A 25,160-nucleotide genomic window follows, 5' to 3' on the forward strand; every position below is an offset into this window, starting at 1 on the left:
AACCAAAAGAACGAAAGAGGACCCCTCTCTCACTCTCTATACAAGAATCAACTCAAAATGGATCAAAGACCTAAATATAAAAGCCAGGACCATAAAACTGCTAGAAGAAACATCTTCAAGACCTTGTGGGAGGTGATGGTCTCTTGGACCTTACACCCAAAGCACACACAACAAAAGGAAAAAATAGATAAATGGGATCTCCTCAAAAGTAAAACACTTTTGGGTGCAGCGATGCCTGGAGATGTACTAATCAGACGCAATGGATGTGACATGATGATGGGGGAAAGTGTTGTTGGGGGGGGAGTGTGGGGTGGGGGCAGAGGGGGCGAATGGGGACCTCATATTTTTTTAATGTAATATCTTTTAAAATGAATAAATTGAGTAGAATTTGGAAAAAAAGAAAAGAAATACTAGGACAATAGGAAAAAAAAAGTAAACACTTTTGCACCTCACAGGACTTTGTCAAAAGGGTAAAAAGGCAGCCAACTCAATGGGAAAAAACATTTGGAAATCACATGTCAGACAAGGGTTTAATATCCAGGATATAGGCGGCAGACTTGGCCCAGTGGTTAGGGCATCCATCTACCACATGGAAGGTCCGCAGTTCAAACCCCGGGCCTCCCTGACCCATGTGCAGCTGGCCCATGTGCAGTGCTGATGTGCACAAGGAGTGCCTGCCACGCAGGGGTGTCCCCCACGTATGGGAGCCCCTCGCGCAAGGAGTGCACCCCATAAGGAGAGCCGCCCAGCGCAAAAGAAAGTGCAGCCTGCCCAGGAATGGCGCCACCCACACGGAGAGCTGACACAGCAAGATGACGCAACAAAAAGAAACACAGATTCCTGTGCCGCTGACAGTAACAGAAGCAGACAAAGAAGAACACGCAGCAAATAGACACAGAGAACAGGCAACCGGGGTAGGGGGGGAAGGGAAGAGAAATAAATAAATAAATAAATCTTAAAAAAAAAAACCAGGATATAGAAAGAGATGTTACAACTCACAGTAAAAAGACAACCAATACAATTTAAAAATTGGCAAAAGACTTGAACAGACATTTGTACAAAGAAGAAATACAAATGTCAAAAAGACACATGAAGAAATGCTCAACATTACTAACCATTAGGGAAACGCAAATCAGAAAACTACATGAGATATCATTTCACACCTACCAGAATGGTGACTATTAAAAAAGGAGAACTACAAGTGTGGGAGAGGATGTGCAGAGAGAGGAACACTTACTCACTGCTGGTGGGAATGCATGGCGGAGCACTGTTGGGCAGTTCCTAAAGAAGTTGAACATAGACTTGTCGTGTGACCCTGCAATACCACTACTGGGTACACACCCAGAAGAACCTAGAGCAGTGACACGAACAGACAGCTGCACACCGATGTTCATAGCAACGTTATTCACAGTTGCAAAAAGTTGGAAACAACCCAGGTGTCCATCAACAGATAATGGATACACAAACTGTGGTGTATTCACACAATGAAACATTATGCAGCTGCAAGAAAAAATACAGTTGTGAAGTACATGACATGGATGAACCTGGAGGACATTATGTTGAGTGAAAGCCAGACACAAAAGGACAAATACTGCATGACTGCATCACTATGAACCAAATATATTGTATAACATGGATGGTTTAAAAAAAAAGAGGTATAGGTATCCTATACATTTGAGAAATATGCGTTTTTACTCAACCGTGTTTTCTTCTTAGTTTATAATTGCTTAATTTTCAATTATTACATGTACAAAATTAAATTAAAAAAAGTTTGGTGGTTGAAGCAGCTAAGTTGGGGGCTCGTTTGTTATGCAGCAGCAGATAACTCACACAGATATCTCAAGCTGGGCTGGGAGACCCCTCCAGGAGCCCTGCTTGAGCGAACAGGTGGGAGGTTTGAGACGACACAAGGAGAGCCCCTCGTCAAAAGCTTTTCATTCATTGTCCTCGCAAGATCACAAAACAGCACGCTCAGCCTGGTGAGATGCACCCCCGGGCTCGCAGCGCGCGCAGAGCCCGCACGGCGTGCACCGCACAAGCAGCGCGCGGCAGTGGCGTGTGAGCGCCTTACTCTCCCTCCTCAGGTCCCGACAGGGCCTCTCGGAAGCGAGCCCCTCACCAGGCACGTTTCTGAGGCTAAAACTCCAGGGTGACTTGCACACGCTCCCCCACCAGCAGCCCCTTGCCCACCACAGCCCCTGCTGAGCGCATCTGAGTCCAGAGACACAGAGAGGCCTGCAGCTTGGAACCTCCTCTGACGAGACGAAAACGAGTCTTCCCGGGGTTTAACGCCCGGGGGAGAGGGAAACGGAGAGGCTCGCGAGCGCCCCTCAAAGACCTCCACGTCACCCCATCGGGCCTGGCCCATCTCCAGACAGCAGAGGCGGGGAAGGCAGGGGCCTGCTGGCCATGGTCCTTCAGAGGCGCTCAGGGCTGACGGCGACCGCTCCCTCGGGGTCTCAGGCCTTTGGAGGAGAAGGGAGCAAGGAGCCGGCTGGGTGCTCTCATCCAAGCAGCGGAGGGACCCCGAGCTGCGAGCCCCCCGTCACACAGGGTGGCCCACTCCTCCCAGGGTGGCTTGTCACACAGCAGCAGGCGACTGCTACACTGCTCTAAATAAGGGCGTCAACATGCTGGGTACGTGGCACTGGCCGCAAAGCCGTCACGGTGAAGCTGCGGGAAAGGACAGAGGAACGGCGAGCTGGCGACAGCCAGGGCCAGTGCAGAGAGCAAAGGACAGAGCCTGCGGCAGAGCAGACGCAGGGGCCGCAGGTCCCGTGGGGGGCAGCCCCGGCTCTCCCTGCCCTGCTCCAGGCGCGGGCTCGCATGGCGGAGGGGGTGGGGCCCGCTGGACGTGGGCCCCAGGCCACCGCCACCTGCCCGCAGGGTTCCCCACCCCAGTGAAGTGACACAACCGGCTCCCGCTTGAAAAGAAGCCACAAGGGCACCTGAAGTGGCTTCCTAGGCCGCGACACTGGGAGCGGCCTCAAGCTGCGTCACCCACGTTCTAGGGCCTCAAGCAGCAGGGAGCTGCCTGCACGCAAGGGGCGCAGAGGAAGGTGCGGGGGTGCCTCCCAGCCCCGAGCAGGAGGCGAGGCCGAGCCCGCCCACGGACTCCGCTGTGAAGGCGGAGAGGCCACGGGCCAGCGTGCAGGCCGTGGGCGCGCCGACTCGTCAGCGGGAGGACGCGCCAGCCGAGCCCTGCCCCGCACCCCACGCTCGGGACAGGGCCGCGTGGTCACGGCAGCCCCCACTAGCCGCCAGGGCCCAGCCAAGGGGGTCGGGTCTGGCAGAGGACGCCCCGGGGGCTGGCGGCCCAAACCTGCCCCACGTGGCACAGGGGGGCATGGCTCTCTGCCCCGCCCGCCGCACTGCCCGCCAGCCAGGTCCCCAGTTCCAACGTGCGGCACCAGCCCCATTTCTGGGCGAGATCCCCTCGGGAGACGCACGCCCCTGGGCCTGGCGGTGGGGCCACCCCACGACGGCCGCAGGCCCCCTCGCGCTCCCCGCCTCAGGTGCTCCCGCAAGGAGCAAGCTCCTGCTCTGGTCCCGGCGCTCGAGGGCGTCTGCAAGGCCCCCAGGGGAGGGGGGCGGTCGAGGCGGAAGAGCAGAAGGGGGGCTCCCCACCCTGGTCCCGGCCGCAGTCCTCGGGTGGCTCTGGGGTGCCCGCCTCCCCAGCTCCACGGGTGCACTGCGCCTGCCCAGCCACCCCGCGCCCCTGAGGACAGAGCGGCAAGCGGCCACGAGCCCCCGCCGAGGACAGGGACCGTGTTCTCCAGCAAGAGGAGCCGGGCGGCCTGGAGACACAGCAAGGTCCAGGGCGCCGAGGTGACGTCGCGCTCCGTCCACTTCACCACCACGTTAGAAGATGAGGAAGAACAATAAAGGGGAACCGGGACGCCTCGGAGACACGGCCGACGGCGCTGGGCAGCGAGCGGCGAGACGCATCGGGATCCACCTACAGGGCCAGGACGCGGGGAGTGGCCAAGAGGACGGCGCGGGGAAGGCCCAGGGCCGCCCGAGGACAAGCCAGTGACGACTCCAGCAGGAGACAGGACAGTGACCACACACGGAGGACGGGCAGCCCGAGTCCTTCCTGAGAGGGGCACAGAGTCCTGCTGGGCGAGCAAACAAGCCGGGAGGACCACCTCCCCCAAAGCGCCGCGCTCGTCAGTGACAAGGGACAGGGACAGGCCAATGCACAGTGACGGCCGGCGGCCAGAGCCAGCGACACACAGAGCCGGGGTGCGGGCAGCCACAGGCCGCGAGGGCGCCCTCCAGGACAGGGGCCAGCGCTCCCTTGGGGAGGGGCTGGCGGGCACAGACCCCGCAGCGAGCCACGACGCCCAGGCCTCCTGACAGCACCCACGAGGGGCTCGGCGCCCGCGCCCTCCACCACCAGGAGGGGCAGCCCTGCAGGGTCGGTCCACAACAGTGACCAGGTCCCTCAGTCCAGTCCAGGCGTGTGGGACACTCGTCTCACCTCCGACACCAGCGCTCTCCCGGCCTGGAGGAGACAAGGGGACGCCACCAGCGGCGCGGAGCCAACTCCTGGGCCAGGGCAGGGGCACGGTGTGTCGAGGACACGGCGTCGGGCCCGCGCCACTCCCCGGGCTCGCGCAGTGGGGGTGCGTGGCCGGCGCTTGGCAGGGCCGGGTGAGAAGGCTCTGCTACCTTCCCGGCTCTTCTGCAGGCCTAGGACCTCCTCAGGACCACGTGTGAGGAGGTGCGTCGCCAGTGAGCCGGAAGCGGCCCGCCGCCCGCGTTACTACGCCACCCGCGTCACCACACCGCCCGCGTCACCATGCCGCCTGCCGCAGGCCGTTCGCTCCTCGCACTCCGCCGTCCCCATGAAGGACCACCCCCTTTCTCCTTGAGAAGAACACGGTGATGAGACCAGCAGCCCGCCAGTGGCCCCGCGACCGGCCCTGTGGCTCTGGCGACCTCAGCCTGAGGAGACAGGGACGCGCCACGAGGGCCAGCAGTCACGGCCCGACGCGCTGGGCTCCACCCATCTCACCAGGGCCCGTGTACCTCGCTTTCACCCACAGATGGGCGTCCTGCCTGACCCGACCCGCCAGCACCCAGACTTCAGCCCTGGTGGCCTTCGACCACCGGGCGCCGCCTCGGTCGAAGTCCGCTGGAGAGCTAATGAGCGAGAAGCTCGCCCCGGGAGCACAAGGAACTTACGGCTCGTTCTACCGTGACTGAGTCGAGCATTCATCACTGCAGCTGACCCACTCGAAGTCACCAGAAACACAAAGGGAAAGGCCCCGTGGGCACACACAGGGCCAACCGTGACCGCGGCGAGTCTGGGGCAGGGGCCGGCGCACCCCGAGGGCGTGCGGGAGCCGTGCCCGAAGCACAGCAAAGCCAGCAGGCTGCCCGCACCGAGAAGGACCTCGCGGCATGCGGGCAGAGGTGGCACCGCGGCGCCCGCCCAGGCCCGCGCGCTCTTCAGCTACCCCCGAACACGGCCCCCCGGGGGAAGAGGCCCAGGGCTGGCCTCGGGGCCCGCCGCAGGAGGAGCTGACGCCGGGGCGCACGCCCGCCTCCTCGTGAGGGCCGTCACGCAGGCCAGCAAGCCACGGGGGCCAGGGGGCACCGCGCCAACCCAGGTCAGAGCCCCAGCCGGTCCACCCGGCTCGACCTCGGGACCCCTGCGCTGAGCCTCCTTATCCAGAGGGCCCGGCAGCTCCTCCCTGGCAGCCCAGGGGCCCCAACGTGCTGGGCAGACACCGGGCCCAGGAGCCAGCACCCAGCGGGCGCATGACACGCGGCGTCCCCACCGCCCCTCGGCTGGCGGGCTGACCACCCACACTCATCGCCCTGCGGGCCCCGCCTCCCAGTAGGCCCGGGGGCCCGCGCAGCGTCGCATGGGAACGGTCCCTGACCGAGGGCAGCGGGAGCGCTGGAGCTGGGTCCGCGCCACCGCAGGAGTGCGCACGGACGGACAGCCCTGCGGGAGGGCTCTGGAGAGCGGCCTTTAAACTGGGCACGTGCAGGACGCACAGGGAGGGAGAGAGCCCGGCGCAGAGGACTGACGCGCCGGCGAACACAGGTGCAGCGCAATCAGTGACGCGGGGTGGGGGTCAGCGGGGTCACGTCTGCGAGGGCGGGCAGGACCCAGCCGCGAGAGGGAAGACGCCCTGGTCAGTGCGTGAGGACCTGGCCGCCACACTGGGTACAAGAGGCCAGGCTCCTGGAGCACGGAGGCCGGAGGCGGCGCTGCAGGAGCCCGGGGAGCGCGCCCGTTCGGGGGCAGGAAGGCGGTGGCTGGCGGGAGCAGGCCGGCTGCATGCGGCTCCTCTGGAGCGAGGGACAAGCTGGGGCAACGGAGGGCGGCAATGGAGGGCGACGACGGCACCACAACACAGCGAGAGTGGCTGACGCCGCCCACAGGAAACGTTCTCATGTGCGTGCTGCCGTAATAAAAACTTTTTTTAAAAGGTGGCAGGTCTGACGGGGTGAGGGTGGCAAGAGGAGGGAAGGGCGGCGGGCGCCGTGAGCCCCGGCTCCAGGATGTGTGGGCCCCGGGCAAAATGAAAGTGCAGGGCCTTGTTCAAAAGTGAGAGGGGTTCTGGGGGCGACCTGCGCGTGCAGCCCTGGCGTGGGGGTCTGCGGCCAGCTGGGCTGCTCCTCGAGAGGGACCACGGCCGGCTGGCTGCACCCCTGGGGCTCGGCACCCTCCTCAGACAGCCGGCCCCGAGGACCCCTCCTGCTGGTCCAGCGAGCCCACCGGCTCCACTTGGCCTGGAGACACTCGCTGGCCAGGGACCAGCAGACCCAAGGCCACCTCGGGGCCACCTGGCCTTGGCAGGGCGTGACGCAAGGAGCAGCAGGGAGAGGCGAGGCGGCACGGCGGTGAGGCCCGCTGGCGTCCTGGGTGGCCTCGGGGAGTCAGAGCAAAGCCGGGCGCAGCCCCGGCAGGGTGGGCTGGGCCCCGGGCACGACAGAGCCCGAGCGGCCGCGGGGCCCAGGCAGGGCTGGAAACGGGGCCAAGGCCAGCTCACTCAGTCGTCGCTGTTTGAGCTCACTGGTTTCAAGCGTTCCTCTGACGTGGCCCCCAAATTATGTCACGCTGCCGGCCCTCTGCCCGAGCCGGAGCTGAGTCAAGAGCTCAGGAGGGCTTTTCCATCACGCTTCCATGTGACTCATCCTGGCTCGCAGGGAATGTTTTCTGCTCAACTAAATGTAGCCGAGAAAAACAGCCAGGCACTAAGTCATCAGGAGGGGCCGCCAAGGATGGGGGCCACCCCTGCCTACGCCACTCTGACCGGGGCAGGCTCCCGGCAGACGGGCTGCTCAGGGGACAAAACCCACCCTGCAACCCCCACGGCACTCCACAGCGAGGAGAAGCCCCATCCACACGCCATAGGGCCCTGGGGCAAAAGCCTTTAGGAAACACCCAAAGCAGTGCTCCCAGGGCAGAAGAAAGGTCCGAGTCCCCAGAATTGCCGTGGAGAGAGGGGAGGGGGCGCAGGGCGCCCACCAGGCTCCTCTTGAGGGGAGGAGAAGGCAGGTCCACTAGGAGAATGAGCCCAGGGCCCTCCCGGGGCAGGTGGGGGTGGACAGGCAGGGGCAGGCGGGCACACACAGGCCGCCACGGAGAGGCCACGATCACACAGGTTTTCATAGATGCCCTGCCTCGCCAGGCAAGCTGAGCAGGAAGGCGGGTCTCCCGGGCCCCCCTCAGAGCTGGCCGGCCTGCACGGGCACAGCCGGGAGTCTGGGCCAGGCCCAGAGAAGGCCCAGAGCTGCGCTGTCCCCACAGGAGGCTACGGGCCCTCAGTGGCGGCCGGGCCCCACAGCGACGCCGACCATCAGGGAAGCACCCAGCAGGGCACGGCCACCAGCTACGGGTGCAGGGTGAAGGGCGGTATTTGGCTCTGCTAGGGTGGGCGAAACCATCACAAGATGTGACGTCACCTGTATCTTCGGGCCCTTTTACCATGGCTACTGCTCAATGTGAAGCAGGCGTGGGGCCCGGGGGGCATCTCTACCCCAGGAGCTATCTCCACTCGCGGGCACTGCGCAGTACCCGACCCGCCCTTTGCCATGGACAGAGCCTTTCAGAGCTGACCGCCGTCCCGAGGTCGAGAGGGCCTGGCCCAGGCCGCGCAGCCCTGAGAGCAGGCTGGGAACCGGGGCCGGCCGCCCTGCGTGTCCGGCAGCCTGCGCTCTGCAGGAACGGGGACAGGAGGGGAGCAGCTGCCCCGACCGACTGACAGAAGGGCAGGGCAAACTGAACCCCCTTTCCAGAGAGGAGGAAACAGAGGCTCGCAGGACCCCAAGCCTGGTGTATGCCGAGGCGGTCTGCGGGCCAGGGCCGGGGTCGTCACGTCCTCGCCCTGCGCCGCCAACGCCATGAGCCCCAGGGCCCTGCCGTGGAGCAGGAAGGGCGCCGTGGGCACCGACGTGGTACCGTTCGACGGAGGAGCAGGCAGAATCTGGGAAAGGGGAAGACTGGTGAGGAAGAGGAGGGCAGGAGAACGGGGCAGCAGAGGGCTGCGGGGCGGCGAGAGGCGAGCGCAGGGCGGGATGGGGTCCTGCGTCCCCAGCGCCCACGGGAGGGGGGCCCTCGGCAACGCAGCAGGTCCCAGAGCCACCGGTGCCCCGGCTGGGCTGGCAGGAGACCCCGTAACCCCGTAGGCTGCGCTGGGGACGCCTGAAGGGCAGAGGAGGCGAGCAAGGGGCTTCGGGGCGTGCAGCCACGAGTGGCCGAGAGCGCAGCCCGGCCGTTCCCCGCCGAGAGCGGCAGTCCTCCAGGCAGGGGCCAGGACCTAGCGGCGTGGACCCGGAGGCCGGGCCCTCAAGTCCCTGGTATTCAAAAGGGGACCCACAATCACACCGCACGCCCGAGCCTGACTGCACCGTCGGTTTGGCACGACACTGTCGGGGGAGCCCAGCTGTCGGGGGAGCCCAGCTACGGGGTTCGTGGGTTTCTGGTCTTAGTTCTCACAAAGGCAAGCAGAGCTACCACGAGCTCAAACAGGAGGTTTAATGGAGAAAAAAGGGGGCAGAGAGACTGGCCCGACGGGTTTCTCCGCGGCTCCGCCCGCCACCTCCCTCGGAACGCTCCCAAGTTCCCGGACTCCCTTCTGCTTCTGAACGTGACTCATCAGGTGGCATGTGTAAAAATCTACACTCCTGCACACAAACACGAATGCTCTGTGCTGCTGCCAAGCCTCCCCCGCGATCCTCTCCCTTTTACAGCAAGGACCGGCCTTACGCAGATGAAGGCCTCACAGGGTTAACCGGCCCCCCACGGGCGCTGATTAAGGGGGCCACCGGAGCAGCGGGCGCGCGCCTCGGCCCCACCGCAGACCACACGCGGCCTTTCCTGGGGGGAAGGGGAGGCGGCGGCGTGCTGGCAGGCTGGCTCCGCAGCCGGGGGAGGCCGGACCCCACGACGGGCGGATGCCGCCCACAGCCCTAATTACCCAGGGAGGGACCGCCCCGCGGGCGGCCGCCAGCGTCCTCCCACGCGGCACGGCCGGGTTCGTCACCACCTAAAATACCAGTGACTAAACACCCCACGCGCGGACGACATTACTAATAGGGGAAAATGTGGGAGGGGGCGTGGGCGCAGCATCCGGGAATCCCCCAGCCTTTCGGGGTAACTTTTCTGGAATCTAAACTTCTCTAAAGATAAACGTTTATTCTGTGGGGGGAGGGGGGGAACCCCTGCCTCCCTTCTGAGTGGGGGGCTCGGTCTCCCACCCAGGAGGTCCAATCTGCTTGAGACCCTCCAGCGGCGAGGCCCGGTCCGCCTTGAGTCTGCCGGGAGCAGGAACCCCGCCGGCTTCCCAGGCCTCCAGGGCTGGGCAGGGGCAGCTGCTTCCCCTTCCTCCTCCAGGAAGCCCACCCCGCCTCCACGAGGCAGACCCAGCAGGTCTCCCTTTGGGACCCCCACTGGCACTGTAAGCTCCCTGGCCTCAGTTTCTAGATAGTCTCCCTGCCTTCACCCCAAAAGTTCCTGGGGGGTCAGAGTCCTGCAGCACTGTCCTCCCCTCCCCCACTGGCGACGCTGTCAGGGTTCAGTGGGTGCCCGTGGAATGAGTCAGTGAGCGAGTGTGCTCCCTCCACATGTCGTCAGAGGAGGAAGCCGACCTCTCCAGAACTCGGGCTTCTGAAGTCATCCACTTTCTCGACACGGCAGTCACTGACCCGTCACAGAACATGAATGGGCACAAAGTGCTGCCACCGCACTTCCCGTGAGCAAGCCTGATGCCTGCACCGGGGTGCCCCACAAGACTGGAAGGAGGCTGGCCAGGGGCTCGGGGGCTGGCAGGGGGCAGCGGGCACCTTGGGGCCGGCCGCCGGAGGGAGGTACGGCGAGGGCAGGGCCTGCTGACGTGGGGCCCCTGGCTGCCAAGTGCGAGGGGAAAACCCTCCCAGCTCTCGGTTCACTAGAAAGCCGGGCCACGCGCTCTCCACACAAGGTCAGAGGCACCAAGGGGAGGCGGCGCTGGCGCCCGCAGGAGCCACGTGGTCCCAGCCGCGCCAGATACAACTTGACTGTGGCCAGGTAAACTCATGCTAGGGGAAAAGAGTGACGGCAACTCCGTCGGCCCTGGCCAGCCGCGCTCCCTGGAGGTATTTCTTACGCGCTTCAGGGCTCGAAAGCTGCGATTTTTAAAGTGCGACAGAGGCGAAGCGTTCGGGCCCCAGCGCTCTCACTCCCAAGTACTTTCCCAAAGAAAAAACTTAGGCTGGCATACGAACCCAGAGACAGGTTGTAGTGCTGCTCTAATCACCCCAAACTGGAAAACGACCCCCCTGTCCTGGGTGGGTGGGGGAGAGACTGCAGAGATTCTGGCAAGTCCGTCCCTCCCAGGGAATTCCACTAGGTGACAGCAAGGATGCGCTTCCAACCCACGTGACCACGTGGCCGCGTGTCAGCTACGTTTGGCGGAGCGACTTACTGGAACAGGCGCAGGCACGGGGTTAAGGAAGAGGCCAGCGGTTGCCAGGGGGACGGTGACCAGAAGGGACGGCAGGACAGGATTCTGGGGGTGCCAGAAGCGCTCCCTGTCTGCCCGCGGTGGAGCCGGCGCCCCGCCGGGCGCTGGTCACAATTCATCACGTGAATTACGGCGCACGCCGGCTAAAAAGCCAGGCAAAGTGGAGCCCAAGTCCTCCGGGGGGGCGTCCACGCCCGCGGCGCGCAGGGCGGGAGGCGGCTCCGGGCGGCGCCTGGCGAGCGGCCGGCGTTTTTGAATGAGGGAACCGGTAAAGCGCGCCCGCCCGCGGTCCCGCCGCTTTCGCTTCCGGCGGCCTTGGCCTTGGCCGGCCCCGTCCCTCCCCGTCCCGCGCCCGGGCGCACGCCCCGAGCTGCCCCGCAGGCTGCGCAAAAATAGCCAGACGCCTTGGCGCGCGCGGGCCCCGAGCCGCGCGCCCGGGACACCCCGGCCCTGGCCGAGGACCCGGCGCCGGGCGCGGACCCCGCCCCCCGGACAGACGGACACCCGCGCGGCCCCCGGCTCCCCACGCCTTCCATTCAAACTGCACGCCCGGGAAGCCCCGATCGCGGGGCCCGGGGGTCCGTGACCCCCGACCCCTCGGCCGCCCCCCGCGGCCCCGTCGCTTTCGGGGGCTCGGAGGGGGGCCAGGAGGGCCCAGAAACTCCCCAGTGGGAAAAAGTGGAGGGTGGGAGGGCGGAGGGAGAGGGACTGAGGGGCTCCCGGGCCAAATGTTCCCAAAACTCCCGAGCCGCGGGCTTGACAGCGCCAAGGTGGGCGCGGGGGGACGCGGGCCGGCCCCCCGCCCCCCGAATGGGCCACCTCGAGCCCCGGACGCCGCCGAGAACTCCCGGGCGGGGGCCGCCGCTCTCCACCCGCCGCCCGCGGGGGGTTCCGGGGGGTCCCGGGCCGCCCGCGGCAACGGCAGCCAGCCCGCGGGCCCCGCGCCCCCCAACGGCGCCCGGGGGCCCCCGACTAGCTCCCCCGCCGTCCCTCGGCCGGGGCGCCCCGCCGCTCGGGGGCGGGGGCGCGGGGCGCGGGCCCCGGGGGGCGACACTCACGTAGACCGGCAGCGGCCACGGGTAGACGGCGGGCTCGGCGCCCACGGGCGACTTGAGCCTCAGCTCCAGCTTCTCCCCCATGTCGGCGCGCGCGGCCGCCGCACCATGCTAGGCGGGCGGGTGGGGGAGGGGCGGGCGGCCGCCGCGGGCGCGCGCGGGGGGAGGGGCGGGGGCTGGGGGGGGGCCCGGGCCGGGCCCGGGCCTCGGCCTCGGCCGCCGCCGCCGCCGCCGCGCTCCCGAGCCGCCCCGGCTCCCTCTTTGTGGTCACAGGCCCGGGGCCTCCAGCGCCGCCGCCATCTTGGGCCGGCGTGAGGCGAGCACAATGAGCCGGGGGCCGGGCGCAACCACTGGCGGCGCGCGCGCGGGGGGGGCGGCGCGCGGAGGCGGCGCGCGCCGGCCGCCCCGCCCGCCGCCCCGCGCGCCGGCCCCCCCCCCGCCGCCCCGCCCCGTGGGCTCGCCCGCGCGTCCTCGGCTGCCCTCGGCCGCCCCCGCCGGCCGGAAGCGGGGACCCCGGGAGACCCCGCGGGTCCGCGGCGCGGCGGGTTCGAGGCCCGCTCGGGGCGGGGGGACCGGGACCCCGCCGGCTGCGGCGGGGGTCCCCCCTGAAGGCGAAGAGCCCCCCGCCCGCGCCCGGCTCCCCTTCGGCCGGGGTCTCGGTCGTGGGAAAATCACCCACAGTGGAAAAACGAGGGGGAAAAAAGTTCTAGGGCAGGATGCCCTGTATTGGCGGGGCGAATAATCAGTGATGGAACAAGGTTCAGGATGGAGTAATACTTTCCCGAGGAAATAAGGGGTGGTGTATCCTCTACTTTAATGCAGTCGTGGGGAAAGGATCACATCGTGACACTTAATAAAATAATGCATGACCCTTCGTGAGAAAATAGTAAAACATTTTGAGAGATGAAGAATTTTGTCTGTTGTTTTTTCTTATTATTGTCGAAATAATGAAAAGGCTCTGATAATGATTGAAGTGGTTCATGTAAGCTATGTGATTATACCAAATACCACGGAATTGCTTGCTTTCTTAATAGGTATAGATAAAGTGGATTCGTTTAAAATAAAAATAAATAAAGAATAATAATATAATAAATAATATTTTCAGGGAAAATAATAAGGTGAATATTTTAAAGTAATATAAAGAATATAAGATATAACATAATTTAATAAATACTATTTTCGTGGGAAATTAGTGATAAATAACAACACGGAGTGACTAATAATAAATAATAGATGGAATAACATTCCATGAGAAAGTAATGAGTAGCAATAATAGATATTAACTAGTAATGTACTGAATAATGCTTTCATGGGAAAATAATATATTGGTGAAGAAATGATATAAGGGTATATTTCATAATCAATCATTAATATAATACTTTCATGGAAAAATAAATAATACAATAATGAAAACTAATATATTTTTGGGGACAATAATGAGTAATCATATAATAATTTCAGGGAAAATGAGTAATAATACGATGAGTAATATCTTCAAGTAATAAATATAATAAATAACGTGAATATCTTCAAGATAAAAAATATTCACTAAAAATAAATAATCCAATTATTATTTTCGTGGGTGAATAGTAGCATAAAATAATAATATATAAGGTGGGTTTTCCCAGGAAATAATAATGAGCCATCATTACAAATGCTCCCGGCCGTTCTCGCGGAGCCCCCCTGTGCCAGCTGTGAAGCCAGGCACTTGTATTTTCAGCGTCTCGCTGGAGTGTCCCAGCTTCCCGGGAAGGCAGGTGACGCTGTCGTACGCTCTTTTCAGAGAAGACCTCCAAGGATCAGAGAGGTGCAGGGGCTTGCCCAGATTACACAGCGTGGGGGCTGGTTGGGCCCAGGTCGACTGCCATGGCCAAGCCCTGGGGCTAGCGGGTGCCTTCCTGGAGCCACAGGCTGGACCCAAACACCATGTGCCAGGGCCTGACGCAGGGGGCAGATGCTTGTGGGGGGACAGGCGGGGGGTCCGCTGCCCATGGGAATGGAAAGGGGAGCAGTCCTGCAGCCTTAGCTGGAACAAGTGGGAGCCCACAGCCATTGGGGTACGGGGTGGCCTCGAGTGCGGGGGCCCCAGGGAGGCCCCCCCACCCCCCGCAGTGCCCAGGATACCCACCACGACATCTCCACCTCCAGAGCCGGCGTTGAGAAGCTGTCCTCGACTTCTCACCACTTCCGCCCCCTCTGCCGCGTCTCGCCGGCCACCTCCTCAGGCGTGACTTGACCTGCCACGTTCTAGAAGCCCCGTCCACACCACCAGTCTGTCTTGCTCTGCCTAGGAGAGAGAAGACGGCAGACAGTCATTCTAGAACCATCTACCACCCCACCCGCGTGGGGCGTCCTCACAGTGTCGGGGGCAAAGAGCAAGGCTGGGAAGAGGACCCGGGCCCGGCTTCCTTCACAGGAGGTTCCGGAACAAGACAGGGTGTGAGAACCCCCCGGGGGGGGGGCAGGAGAGGACTTTCGCAGCCAAGCGTCTCCTGTTCCCTGACCGGGCGCTGGTCACACGCGGGGGCTGCGTTTGTGAAAATGTACCCGTTGAACACTTCAGTTAAAAGTTAGAAACGCAAGCGGAGCCCACGGCTTCATCTCCGAAGTTCAAGCTCAGCCCCTTCCCAGCCTTGGAAAACAGGAGTCCCGAGCCACCGCTCCTCCCCCAGGAGGGAAGGAGAGCCGGGCCCCGGGGCTCCAGGCACAGGGAGCTATTTTAAGCTTTGGCCCCAGCCAGCGCTGTTGTCCCAGGAATGTCCCTCCCTGTCCCTCTCGCTCTTCCTCTCTCTCCCCCTCCTTTGGCAGAAAGAGCCCGGGGGACTTCTCAGCCCCTGCGCCGGGCAGCCGGCCAGAGAGCTGGCCCCAGACACTCACTCCCCATCCGCCCCCCACGCCAGGCTCACCCCTTGCCGCCACCATTTTGATCCAACCCTTCCAGCCGGACCCCGGGCTCAGAGCCTTCGCACATGCTGCTCCCCCGCCCAGGACTCTTCCCCGCACACGTGCCTCCTGCCGTGTTAACTCCTGCTCTTCCCTCGGCTCTCAGCTCACCTCCTCCAGAGCCTTCCCAGGCGCCTCCCTTCCCCCTCCCGGGCAGGGCCACGGCTCAGGTATGCTCCCAGGACCCCTGCCGCCCGGACGTGCACTCCACCACAGCTGCCAGAACTCGAATCCTGGCCCCACGCCTTCCCTGCTGGGCGAGCTTGGCTGACTCACTTAGCCTCTCTGGTGCACTAGCACGAGAAGCCCCTTGGTGCCGGCCAGGACCCTTGAACACCCAGTTTAGGTGTGACCCTCGGCTCCATCTCCCATCACTCACGCAGTTGGAAAGGAAAGCTCCCCTCCTTCCTTCCTTCCTTGTAGCCCTTCGTTCATTCATCCCTTTGTTCCACTCCTCTATCCCACACAGGTTTATCGAGCGCCTGTCGACTACCTAGAGGGCACTTTTCTAGGTGCTGGGAAAACAACAGTGAAGAAGACGAGGCTTGCCCTCACAGTGGAACCGTCTACAGAGGGGCGCTGGCAGGCCACTGAGAAAATGAATGTTAGAGAGGCAAAGAAGGCGGGGGGAGGGGAGCGGGGGGCAGCTGTAACCGAGGGGCGGCCCCCCGCCCATCGACACGGGGTCCGGCATGGGGACAATTCCTGCCCGGGGACACTGAGCAATGCCTGGAGGCACTGCTGGGGACATGACTGGCAGGAGAGCTCCTGGCCTCACGTGCCCCTGGTCGGCTCTGCATCTTTCTTTACTTGTTTTAATTTTCTAATTTTTTTATTTTTAAAGAAGTTTTATTTTTATTTTTAAAGATTTATTTTATTTATTCCCCCCCACCCCCCGTTGTCTGCTCTCTGGGTCCATGCGCTGTGTGTTCTTCTGTGTCTGCTTGTATTCTTGTCAGCGGCCCCAGGAATCTGTGTTTCTTTTTGTTGCGTCATCTTGCTGTGTCAGCTCTCCATGTGTGCGGCGCCATTCCTGGGCAGGCTGCGCTTTCTTTCACGCTGGGCGGCTCTCCTTACGGGGCGCACTCCTTGTACATGGGGCTCCCCTACGCGGGGGACACCCCTGCGTGGCAGGGCACTCCTTGCTTGCATCAGCGCTGCGCATGGGCCAGCTGCACACAGGTCAGGAGGCCCGGAGTTTGAACCGCGGACCTCCTATATGGTTGGTGGACGCTCTATCAATTGAGCCAAATCCACTTCCCAGAAGTGTCAGATGACATAAATGTTACACTGAAAATACAAGGGATTCCCGTGCAGCCCCCTCCCCGCCGCCGCTTTCCCCGTTAGCAGCATCCTTCATTTGTTAGGGTCGATGGACACACTGACGCCGTCCTACCCACCGTGCTCTGTGGTCTACGTTGCGGTTTACACTCTGCCCCGCACAGTTTTAGAGGTTTTGACAAAATGTATTGCCTGTATTCATCATCGCAACATCATGCAGGACAATTCCAACATCCCCAAATGCCCCATGTTCCACCAATTCTCCCCTCGCCCTCCCCTCAGAACCTCTGGTGGCCGCTGTCCTTCTACCAACATTACAAGTTCTTCCATCACTAGAACAATCCTAAATCGACCTTGGGCCATAGCTGCATTCCCCGTCACATGTGTCCGCTCCTCAATCTCGAGGACTTTGGGGTGGCAACACCCACTCTGCTTCCTACGGAGAGGGCACTGCCTCTGTATCTCCAGACACAACCTGGAATGGTCCAGGCCATGTTGGGACAAGGCTTGGGGATGGGGAAGCGGAAGCGGGCTTGGCCCAGTGGTTAGGGCATCCGCCTACCACATGGGAGATCCGCGGTTCAAACCCCGGGCCTCCTTGACCCGTGTAGAGCTGGCCCACGTGCAGTGCTGATGTGCGTAAGGAGTGCCCTGCCACGCAGGGGTGTCCCCCACGTAGGGGAGCCCCATGCTCAAGGAGTGCGCCCCATAAGGAGAGCCGCCCAGCGCGAGAGAAAGTGCAGCCTGCCCAGAAATGGCGCCACACACACGGAGAGCTGACACAGCAAGATGACGCAACAAAAAGAAACACAGATTCCCCGTGCCACTGATAAGAATACAAGCGGACACAGAAGAACACACAGCGAGTAGACACAGAGCAGAAAACGGGGAGGGGGGTGGTTAGGGGGGGAAGGGGAGAGAAATAAATTTAAAAAAATAAAATGGCATCTATTTTTAAGAAAAGGCTCAGGGACAGAGGGTCAGATGAGGCCATGCCCACGGCAGCGCAGAGCGGGCAAAGGTTGAGGCAGACTCCACTCGCCTCACCACCATCACCTCCCCCCGCATTCCCTGCCCGAGCCCCTTCCTCTCCTCATGCTCACAGTCCCCTACCTCGCCATCCACCCACCCATCCATCTACCCACCCATCTATCCACCCATCCATCCATCTACCCACTCGCCCACCCATCCATCCATCTACCCACCCATCCACCCACCCACCCATATACCCATCCATCCACCCATCTATCCACCCACCCATCCATCTACCCACCCATCTATCCACCCATCCATCCATCTACCCACCCATCTATTCACCCATCCATCCATCTACCCACTCGCCCACCCATCCATCCATCTACCCACCCATCCACCCACCCACCCATATACCCATCCAGCCACCCATCCAGCCACGCCCCCATCCATCCACCCACCCATCCATCTACCCACCCATCTATCCACCCACCCATCCATCTACCCACCCATCTATCCACCCATCCATCCATCTACCCACTCGCCCACCCATCCATCCATCTACCCACCCATCCACCCACCCACCCATATACCCATCCAGCCACCCATCCAGCCACGCCCCCATCCATCCACCCGCCCAGTCCCAGGCCCCACGCTTGCTCTTAACCCTTTCCTATGCTGGAGAGCTTCAGGCGGGACTCGCGGCCCAGTGGATTCGTGCAGGGGAGGGGAACGTGGGGCCGTCTCATCCCACGCCTCTGGTCTCTCCCCCGACCACGGAGCTGGGGTCCTGACTGGGGAGGAGATGTTGAGCTTTGGGCGCACTGCGTTTGAGAGCTCCCTGGGATTCTCCAGAGGGGTATCTGGGGGTCGACGGGATGTAAGGTCCTAGAGGTGAAGAGGGAAGGTTCAGGGCTGTAGGAAAGGACAAGCCACATCCCCAGGGACGGAGGCGGCTGCTGGTGTGCTCTGACCTTCTCTCTTGGACGTGCCCATTTCGGGACATCCGACCGCCAGTGTCTGTGCCATCATGCTCGAGGCCTTTTCAAGTTGGGCATGCCTGGGGAGGTGGCACCGGTGGGAGGTGCTGTGAAAGCACTGCAGCTGCCCTGCCCCTGGGCAGGCTAATCTCAAGGCGTGCACTGGCTCCAGCGCCCTGAGTTCCTCTGGCAGCTCAACCTCCAAAAGCCCTTTGGGGAGGGGGTGGCTCTACACGGCCCCCCTGATCACCATCTCGCAGGACTGGCCCCCCGTGCTGCTCTCTGCACCTCCCAAATAAACAGCCTGACCTACACCCTTGCCTCAGGGTCACCACTGGGGAAGCCTTTCGATGGGTGGGCAGGTAGATGGATGGATGGGTGGGTGAGTGGATGGGTGGGTGGGTGGATGGGTGAATGGAGATGGGTGGATGGGGTAGGTGGATGGATGGGTGGAGGAGTGGGGGAATGGATGAGTGGATGTGTGGGTGTGTAGGTGGATGGGTGGTAGGTAGATTGGTGGGTGGGTGGATTGGAGGTTGGGTGGGTAGGTGGATGGGTGGGTGGATGGATGGGTGGTAGGTAGATTGGTGGGTGGATGGGTGGGTGGTAGGTAGATTGGTGGGTGGGTGGATGGGTGGGTGGATGGATGGGTGATAGGTAGATTGGTGGGTGGGTAGGTGGATGGGTGGATGGGTGGGTGGATGGATGGGTGGTAGGTAGATTCGTGGGTGGGTGGGTAGGTGGATGGGTGGGTGGATGGATGGGTGGTAGGTAGACTGGTGGGTGGGTGGATGGATGGGTCGGTGGGTAGGTGGGTAGGTGGATGGGTGGATGGGTGGGTGGGTGGATGGATGGATGGATGGGTGGTAGGTAGACTGGTGGGTGGGTGGATGGATGGGTGGGTGGGTAGGTGGATGGGTGGGTGGGTGGATGCGTAGATGGATGGGTGGTAGGTAGATTGGTGGGTGGGTGGATGGGTGGGTGGATGGATGGGTGGATGGATGGGTGGTAGGTAGACTGGTGGGTGGGTGGATGGATGGGTGGGTAGGTGAATGGGTGGGTGGGTGGATGGATGGGTAGTAGGTAGATTGGTGGGTGGGTGATGGATGGGTGGGTGGGTAGGTGGATGGGTGAATGGGTGGCTGGATGGATGGGTGGTAGGTAGATTGGTGGGTGGGTGGATGGATGGGTGGGTGGGTAGGTGGATGGGTGGGTGGGTGGATAGGTAGGTGGGTGGTTAATTGGACACATCTTCAGGTGGGGGATCTCATCTCTCTGCCTGGATTCCCACTGGGTTAGGCTTATGTTTCCCTGAAGTTAATCTATTTCCAAGTTCAGATGCATCTCACGGTGACCCCTTCCAGGATAGACATAGTGTGCTGAGGAATTTCCTATCAGGGAGGGTTAAGTGCAGACTTGGATAAATGCAAAGACAAACCACAAAGGGAAGGGAAGGGGGTCAGGAGAGCCTAAAGGAATGAGAAGGAGGGAGCCCAGAGCACACGCTAAAGAAATACAAACATCACACTATTAAGTCTTTCGCCTCTTCTGACTTCAGGAAATATTCAAAAACCCTCCTCCTTGAAATTACGGTCAAGAGGTGTAAGAGAATGACCCAGGAACAAGGGACAAAACTGGAGTTATGGGCTCCGGGACCCTGCTGGGCAGTGCCTCCGACCTCGGTGCAGTCCCGTCAAGATGGGCTTCTCTGGGGAGAACAGATCTAACGGGAAAGGGGCTTCTGGGGCCCCCTGCATCTCTCTCACAGGTCTCTGCTGGCCTTTTAGCTTCTCCAGGATCTGTCACCAGGGGCCTGAGGGCACTCTTTGGTGCTTGCGGATTTGACATGTAAACCAGCACGGCCTTGGGGGTGGGCGACTGAAGGGCCACTACCCCATCCCTCTTGGGGAGTGAGCCACACGTCTCCCTCTGCTGGAGTGTGGGTCACCGACGGCTCACTGCTCCTGCCCTCCGCCGAAGGGGGCTGCCTTGGTCATCGTGATAGCCCTGGATGGCGACACTCAATGGCTGGTCAATATGAGGGTACGAAGGCTCAGCCCCTTGGCTCAAGTGACCTCCTGCTCACCTTCCTTTAGAGAGGCGACCAAGCTCTCCAGCCCCCCTTAGTGGGTGGGCTCTGCCGAGGCTGCTTTGTAACTACGTCCCAGCCCAACTTCTCCCTCTGCCCAGTTCCACCTGCCTCCCCAGCAAAACACCTGCCTGCAACTTAAGCCTTCCCAGTGGACAGCGACTCTCCCATGTCATTGATCATAAGAAATATCCAGATACAAAAATGAAAAAAAAAGTCAGGCATGTTCTAATCAAGGAAACAGAGTATCATCTGTCCCGTGGGATCTAAGCCCTGCCTCATTTGGTAGCAGAGCGGGCAATACCATCCCCAGATCCTCAAGACTGAGGAAGGGAAGCGGATTTGGCTCAACAGATAGTGTCTGCCTACCACATGGGAGGTCCAGGGTTCAAACCCAGGGCCTCCTGACCCATGCGGAGCCGGCCCATGCGCAGTGCTGATGCGTGCAAGGAGTGCCGTGCCAAGTAGGGGATCCCCTATGTAGCGGAGCCCCATGCGCAAGGAATGCGCCCCATAAGGAAAACCACCCTGCGCAAAAAAAGTGTGATGCCACTGACAAGAATGTAAGTGGACACACAAGAACACACAGTGAAGGACACAGAGAGCAGACAACTGGGGGGGGGGGGTGAGGAAGGGAAGAGAAATAAATAAAAAATAAATCTTAAAAAAAAAGATTTGAGGGAGAACACACACACGGAAGAGGGGAATGCAACTCTGGACTAAAGTAGACTTATTATTATTCTAGCAATGGAAGAGCTTGTATCGTTGAAATGAAGACAGTGGCCACGAGAGGTTCTGAGGGGAGGGGGAGGGGAGAATAGGTATAAAGTGGGGCGTTTTGGGGCCACTGGAATTGTCCTGCATGGCACTGCAGTGACGGATACAAGCCATTACGTGTTTTGTCAAAACCCATAAAATTGTGCGATGCGAAGTGAAAACCGTAATGTAAGCTCTGGACCGTGGTTAGGATCAAGGCTTCAGTCCGTGTTCATCAACTGTGGCAAGTGCACCACACTAACGAAAGCTGCTGCTAACGGGAAAAGTGGGGAAGGGGGTGAGGTATATGGGAATCCCCTGTATTTTCAATGTAACGTTTATGTAATCTAAAGCATTGTGATGGTTAGACTGATGTGTCAACTCAGCCAGGTCATTGTGCCCAGTTGTTTGGTCAAGCAAGCCCTGGGCTAGCTGTAATACAAGGACATTGATGGACTTTAGTCACCATTGACTTTAATGCAGTGGTAAATCATAGCTAGCTGATTACAATTACATCAACAAAGGAGATCGCCACCAGTGGTGAGTGATGCGTTAGCCAATCGGTTGAGTGCCTTAAAAGGGGAAGTGATTCCAGCATCGAGAGAGAATTTCGCAGCCTGTCTTTGGGCAGCCGACGTCTCCCAGAACTCGTCAAGAACCTTCCCTGGACGTTCACTGCAGCCCCCGGTTGCGCCTGCCTGCAGAACCTGGACTTGTGCGTCCCCACGGCTGCGTGAGAGACTCTTAGAGAATTGCATACTATCGACAGAGATCTCTTTTTTTTTTTTTTTACAAAAGAGAATATAACCAGTAAGTTTATGAAAAGATTGACAACATGAATAGTCACCAGGGAAATATAAATTAAAGTACAATGAGGAATCACTAAAACAGTTAACTTTTAAAATACAGACAGTTCAAAGTACTGGCAAGGGCATGGAACAAGTAAAATTAACAATTTTACTTTTGGTATTATTTTCTAGCATTTTCCATTATAAAGTCTATAATGTCGAGTAAGATGAGAGCTGCATCTAAAGGACTTCCCACATTCATTGCAGTCAAAGGGTTTTCACCAGTATGAATTCTCCTATGTTGATGAAGAGATGAAGAGGTGTTAAAGGCCTTTCCACATGCATGGCATTCATAGGGTCTCTCTCCACTATGTGTTCTCTTATGAGTAACAAGGGAAGAGTGAGTACTGAAGGCTTTCCCACATATGCAACATTAATAGGGTGTTTCTCCTGTATGACTCCTCCTATGAACAACAAAACTGCATCTACAGGTAAAGGTTTTTCCACATTCCTTACATTCATAGGGTTTTTTACAGTATGAACTCTCCTGTGTAGAGTAAGTTGCATGCCCCGGGTGAAGATTTTCCCACAGTCCTTACATTGATATGATTTTTCTCCAGAGTGAATTCTCTGATGTTCAGTCAGGGAAGAGAAACGTGCAAAGGACTTCTTACACTTAATACATTCATAGGGCTTTTCTCCAAAATTAATTTTCTGATGTCTAATGAGAAGTGCATTTTGAGTGAAAGCTCTGCCACATTCCTTACATTCATAGGGTTTTTCTCCACTATGAACTCTTTGGTGATCAATAAGGGCTGAGGAACGGCTGAAGGATTTCCCACATTCATTGCATTCATGGAACTTTTCTCTGGTATGAGTACTCTGATGCTGAGTGAGATGAGTCATCTGGCTGAAGGTTTTCCTACATTCTTTACATTCATAAGGTTTCTCACCTGTATGAATTCTCTCATGCTGAGTGAGGTGTGCCCTTTGATTGAAGAATTTACTGCATTCATTACATTTATAGGGTCTTATCCCAGTGTGAATTCTTTGATGTTGAATGAGAGCTGAGTGACGACCAAAGTACTTACCACAATCTGAACGACTGAATTTTTTTTGTATATGCTTTCTCTGATGGACAGCAAGGTGGGTATGGTGGCAGTGACCATTTCCACATTCTTTACATGTGTTTTTCATGTGTTTTATCACCATATCATACTGGGATACATCATTAATATCATTCTTTGCAGGTAACTCCTTAACTTCCACAAGTGATTCCTTATCTTCAATTTCTGAGACTGCAGGCATTTGTAAAAACAGATATAAGTGTCAGATGATCAGATGACCAGGAATCTTTCAGGAGCTCAAATTCAAGGAGCCTCAATTTTTGCAAGTCCGGCCATGGACATTTTGCTTTTTCTTTCTTTGTTATTAAGGGCAGTTTCCCATGTTCCAATAGTGAAATCACATCTGACTCAAAAATGGAAAGTCCCAGGCAAACTAAGTTTTGATAATTCTCTAACATCACAGCTTTGTACAGATCTCTCTGAACAAGACTCAGGAATCCCCACTCTTCCTTGGAGAAGTAAATGGCCACATCTTGGATTATTATTGGTCCCTATGCCATGGATGAGCCTCACTTTGCTGGGTCCCAATTTTGAAGAAGAGAGGCCTTAGAATGCAAAGAGGCTCCGGAACCTCCACCCTCTCGACCTCTCCTCGCAGCGACTCCGAGGCGCGGCCGACCCGGCCCGGCGCGACACAAACCGCTCAGCCCACCGCATGATCCCACGAAAAGGCTCGACAGAGATCTCTTGTTGATTCTGTTTCCCTAGAGAACCCTGACTAATACAAGCATCTTGCAAAATTAAATTAAATTAATAAAAATAAGGAAATAAACTACAATCTTGTTTAAAACACAATTTTTATTTTAGAATGCTTAGATGTACATAAAGTACACAGAGACTAAGAAGCGTTCTCATTCCCATAAACCCTGTACCCAGTCTCCCTATTTTTTACAGCTTAGATTATTCTGCTACGTTGGCCACAACTAAGGAACCAAGATCAATACCGCAGTGTTAACACAAGTCCCCCCTTGGTCTGGGTTTCCTTCATTTTCCCCGATGTCCTCTCTGTCCACGTTTCCTCTGGGCAGTGACAGTGTCGCAGCTGTTCCTGGCTTCCGGTACTTTGAAGGTTTTGAGGAGTTCTGGTCAGATATCTCGTCCCTCGTGCTGGGTTCTTCTGATGTGTTCCTCACGGTTGCATTGGGGATACGGGTTTGTGGGAGGAAGAGCACGGAAGTAAAATGCCATCCTCCTCATATCGGATCAAGGGTACGTGCTATCAACATGACGTATTACCCGATGTTAATGTGGATGACCAAATCAGCATTATCTTTTTAAAAATATTTTTATTTATTTTTAAAAGATACACAGATCACATAAAATGTTTCCTTAAAAATATAGGACATTTAAAAAGGACAATTTAAAAAAAAAAAAGAAAAAAAATAGGAGGTTCCCATATGCCCCACTCCATGTGGCACACTCATTGCATTTGATGAGTACATTTTGGAGCACTGCTACGCAGCACAGATTACAGTTTATGTTGTAGTTGACGCTCTCCCCCAGTCCATTCAGCGGGTTATGGCAGGATACATAATGTCCAGCATCTGTCCCTGCAATATCATTTAGGACAACTCCAAGTCCCAAAAATGCCCCACATCACACCTCTTTTTCCCTCTCCCTGCCCTCAGCAACTACTGTGGCCACTGTCTCCCCATCAATGAAGTAATTTCTTCCATTGCTAGAATCACAGTAAGTCTATAGAAGAATACCAGTAAGTCCACTCTAGTCCATATTTTATTCCCCAATTCTGAGGACTCTGGGATGGTGATGCCCACTCCACCTGTTAATTAAGAGGGAACTTTTTTGGGGGGAAAGTTGTGTGTTTACAGAAAAATCATACAGAAAGTTCAGAGTTCCTATATACACCCCCTACGCACAGTTGTCCCTATTATTACATTGGTCATCAGTGTAGTACATTTGTTTGTTGTGGGAAACTGGCTTACCTATTAGTTGTTTCTTGTTATTGTACAAGATGTTCTAAGTTGCCTGCTGTTATTGTAAATTACCTTATCGTAGATGTTGCAAGTTACTTCTTGCTGTTGTACAAGATGTTCTTTTTTTTTTTTTTTTTGCGGTGCTTTTCTGCACGGCAGAAGTGTGCGTTGTTCTGCGGTCAGCAAAGCTCAGAGACCCAAAGTCCTCCTTAGCCATGCCAAGGCTTTAGGGTCACCATCTGCCTTTTCAGCAACCGTTATTCCCCCC

The 25,160-nt window shown here is 58.5% G+C and overlaps 1 protein-coding gene across 6 annotated transcripts in view; it reads right to left on the bottom strand.

Moving 5' to 3' along the window:
- Positions 1-12,140, bottom strand: part of DOT1L (DOT1 like histone lysine methyltransferase) — a 79,885-nt gene extending 67,745 nt beyond the window's left edge. For all 6 annotated transcript variants that reach the window (XM_071210009.1, XM_058282139.1, XM_058282136.1 and 3 more), the window contains exon 1: positions 12,026-12,140. In XM_071210009.1, the coding sequence (XP_071066110.1) occupies positions 12,026-12,106 (81 nt within the window). In that variant the 5' untranslated portion in view covers positions 12,107-12,140. The remainder of the gene's footprint in view (positions 1-12,025) is intronic.
- Positions 12,141-25,160: the final 13,020 nt, after the last annotated feature.

The sequence above is a fragment of the Dasypus novemcinctus genome, chromosome 19 (genome assembly GCF_030445035.2).
Source record: "Dasypus novemcinctus isolate mDasNov1 chromosome 19, mDasNov1.1.hap2, whole genome shotgun sequence".
In the NCBI taxonomy this organism is placed as follows: Eukaryota; Metazoa; Chordata; class Mammalia; order Cingulata; family Dasypodidae; genus Dasypus; species Dasypus novemcinctus.